At 33.4% G+C, this 3,884-nt stretch overlaps 1 protein-coding gene across 1 annotated transcript in view; it reads right to left on the bottom strand.

Moving 5' to 3' along the window:
* Positions 1 to 849: 849 nt before the first annotated feature.
* Positions 850 to 3,884, bottom strand: part of SMC6 (structural maintenance of chromosomes 6) — a gene marked incomplete at its 3' end in the record, with an annotated part of 19,622 nt that continues 16,587 nt past the window's right edge. Inside the window, exons 18-19 of the mRNA XM_009582851.1 lie at positions 2,929 to 3,009; positions 850 to 1,020 (exon numbers count right to left, since the gene is read on the bottom strand). Coding sequence (XP_009581146.1) covers positions 850 to 1,020; positions 2,929 to 3,009 — 252 coding nt within the window. The remainder of the gene's footprint in view (positions 1,021 to 2,928; positions 3,010 to 3,884) is intronic.

The raw sequence follows: 3,884 nt of genomic DNA, 5'->3' as shown, positions 1-3,884 counted from the left end.
TATCTTTAGAATTTCCATATTAGATACATTATAACTAACATATTTATCAGTTGTTTTCCTTACCTGCTTCCTTCCTCTTTTTGTTTGCTCTTACTTTTTAAATTTGGGCTGACTGCAATATACAATTTAAGTGAGGCATATAAGAGATTGCTATAGTGATCTTTCTAAGTTTTTCCTCATTTCATCCTTCTACAAGTTATGACACTGTAAACATGCTGGACTCTTACTTCTGTTTTCCATTTTCAAACTATTAATTTTTCTTGGCAACATGAGATTGCCTTCTATTTGTCAATATCAGACTTTGCATGTCACCACTCTGCTATTTATCTTAAGTCTTGCTACTTCTCTGCGATTTCCAGGTGTCTTCTGTAGTCTTGAATAATTAAAAGTATGTATCGGTACCTTCTGTGATTATGCAACTTCACAGAATAACAACCCTTTCATACAGAACTTCAAATGCTATTTTGAAAACTGAACAGTTACGAACACTCCTAGCCAGGCCTTATCAAAAACAAATAAGCCAAAACAACAAATGTGATGCACTAAAAAGGAAAGTCAAGGGAACTATTTTTCCTTCCTTTTCAGTCCATGACTAAAAATACCTGGAAACAAATTCTCTTTAAACATAAAACACTATAGCAACTATACTTAACAATCAACATCATCTTCAAAATATTGCTAAGCTTATTGCTTGACACGCTTTAGATGGAATGTTCTATTTCCATTTTCATAGGTAGACCTTAAATGTATCAGGAAGGAGCATACTCTTTTCTCCTGCCTCCTTTTAACCTCATTCCCCTTGCCACACAAAGGGAACGAATTAAAAATACAATATGAAATTATTGCTACCTTAATTGGACCAGCAATTTCTTCTACTTGATGAATTTTTTCTTTCATTTCTTCAAATTTTTTTTCAGCCACCTGGAGGATATTTTTCAGTTCTTCCATTTTTTTGCTTTGTTGCTGCATGTCTTTTTTTACAGATTCCATCTTACCCTTATTTTCTTCAGCTTCATCTTCCTGTCAAAATATATTAAAATGAAGAACAATAAAAGGAGACATACATTTGCAAATTACTGTACAAGATTTTTATTTTATTATCACTATCAGGGTACAAGATTACATGCAATGCTCTGTAACTCTAATAAGAATAGGAGCAGCTTGATGTAGTTGTCACTAAAGCCCAAAAGAAGAGACTGACGGATCTTGTAGGAGAACCACTAAATCAAACTGCAAAATAAAAAGTGGAATTTCCTAATTATCTGACTGAAAATTAAGGGGACTTTATTTGGGAGTTGTGATTAAAAGACTAAAGGGGCTAGGATTTTGTGAAGACTTAGCCATGCTAATATTTCATTACAGTAATTTTTTAAGCAAAAGAACAAGGTAACTTCCCTCTGGATCTGTGACAGAGTATATACATCCAGTACACAAAGGAATACAGGAAGAGTAAGTGGACCGTCACTATTCCCTAGAAAATTATACCATTCCTAATGAATTATAAACATACATACTTTCTGATTCGAAAAGACAAATATTCCAAAACCTGGGAAAAATATGTAAATGAAACCTTGTATTGCTAAGATTCTTTTTCACAATCAAGCAATTGTGAAATCAAGGTAGCAATGAAAGATAAATACCAAGTGAAAGAACAACAATTAATCCATAGTAGTGGTCAGAAAGTGCAGAAAACAGAAAAACAACAAAAACCCAGGAAAGGAATAAGGAGAAGCAAATATATAAATCTACCAGTTGCGTAAGACCATTATCAGAAGGCAACGGTAAAAATGTTGATGTTGAAAAAGCAAGTATCCAATAATTTTGAAACAGGAAGATATTCTCCTACAAAAAGGTAATAGACTATTTTTCCATCTCACCAAAAGGACAAAGAATATACTTTTTCTTAAACCAACAGAACTAGATTATCTAGAAAAGAGAAACCCTAAAGAGCTTACAGAATCTGTACTGATCCCTTACTTTTTAAGTAAATTTTGAAATGTTTACTTACAGTAAACTATGTGCACACACACTGCAAGACAGACCACTGAAAAAGGGTGAATTTGTGCCAACACAATTTAGCCTCTCGCTGATCCCAGATAAGGTAGTGGGAAAACTGGCATGGATTTTAACTGAAACAACTGTAGTCAGGATTACTATTAACACCTATCAGCATGATTCTTAGAATTTAAATCTTGGTCATATATACATTAGCTTATTACAAAGCAACAGTTGAAATTCATTGCCACCATCACACAAATCACAACAGATAATCAAACATTTTTTTTTTTCTGTTCTCAAACTGCTGTGCATACATTTTAAGAACACATGGATAAGAATAAGAACTTTGAAGAAACCATCATACCACCATGATCCTTCCCTAGGGTGATACATGAACTTTAAAACTTCTGCATGGTGAAGCTACAGCAAAGCAAGAAACTGTGGGTTCAGGGCAGAGTGGCAGTGCTGTGACATAAATTACGCTCCAGAGTGGCCTTTACCTATGCTTTGATGGTGCCACTTCTGACCTCCAAACCTACAGCACCATTTCTCCCTAACCAGAGTTTTACAGCACTGCAGCTCTGGAATGAGGAAAGAAAATGCATGGAATATCCCTTTACAATACCACCTTGCCTTCCATAAACCTGCAGTGCTATTGCTCTGAAAAAGGGCAGAAGTAAGAAAAAAGAAAAAAAAAAAAGAAAGAAAAGAAAAAAGGAAACAAACACCAACCAAAGAAAAGCTCTCCAAAAATAAAATTATGACACTGCCATAATTGTAGACATTCTGTAAAGTGTTACATTCTTCACTATTTATCCAGCTTGTACACTAGTTGAAAATCTACAGTATTCGCTTATTTCAAAACACTGCCAACATTAAAAGACATTATTTCATATCCTTATTAGACAAAATTTGATGATCTATTCTTACTAATGTACGGATGTCCACTGACTGGTGTTCTTCCATATTTTCAAGATCTGCTATTTCTGCATTTGTTGTTCTTATTTTTATCTGAAAAGAAAAAGACAATAAATATTCTTAAGCTTATCTAAAAAGAAAAGTTCACATTTGTTCATTTAAGTAAACACAGAAAGCAAGATATTTGGTCTTTTAGTTTCATTAGTGCCTACAAAAGACAGAACTCTTCCCACTTACCTATGGAATCCAGTTTTACAAGATATAACTTGTTCTGAAAGTCACATGCACTTTAAATCATTAAGTTACTATTGTATTTCCATTCAACATGACAATTGAATAAAATAGGTTTTATTTTTCCTTCAAATATTTATCTTCAGCAATCTGAGTCCATGTGCCAGGTTTTTTGCTGGTTCTTGTTTGTAATTTACTGAATATAGCCTTATATAGTATGTATTATCTTACACTGCCTAACTGTAACATCATCGGCCACCACAAATATATATCCTACCTAGAAGTACTGGAAAACAAAGAAAGATGACTAATAGTTGTAAAATGGTTTATAAAGAAATTAAAATTAAGAAAACTTAAAGGTGAAATATTAAGCATATTAAAAAGGGGTAAGAATATAAATGAAGAGCATGAAGAGAAACAAGATTCTGGGAATGAAGAGGCAAGCTCAACAGAAATAAAGGAGGGGAAAGCAGGGAAAAGACACTTGCATCAAATATTGCAACAACTTCCTATTTACGTCAAAAAAGCAGTAGAAATTTGTGAGATTTAGCACAAGAGGAAGAAAAAAAAAAAGATACCATACAGAAACAACAGCATATGCTAGGATTGATGTGGCCTCTGTCGTTCTGTCCTAAATGATGAAAGCATACTACAAAAGTAAACAACATGAAAGCAAACAACAAAAGTAAGGATAAACATTAAAAACTATCATCCACGCAAAATATATTGCAGAAGTC

This window comes from Fulmarus glacialis, unplaced genomic scaffold (genome assembly GCF_000690835.1).
Source record: "Fulmarus glacialis isolate BGI_N327 unplaced genomic scaffold, ASM69083v1 scaffold18878, whole genome shotgun sequence".
Classification (NCBI taxonomy): Eukaryota; Metazoa; Chordata; class Aves; order Procellariiformes; family Procellariidae; genus Fulmarus; species Fulmarus glacialis.
The sequence above is the reverse complement of the archived record's forward strand: the minus strand, read 5'-3'. Positions and strand labels throughout refer to the sequence as shown.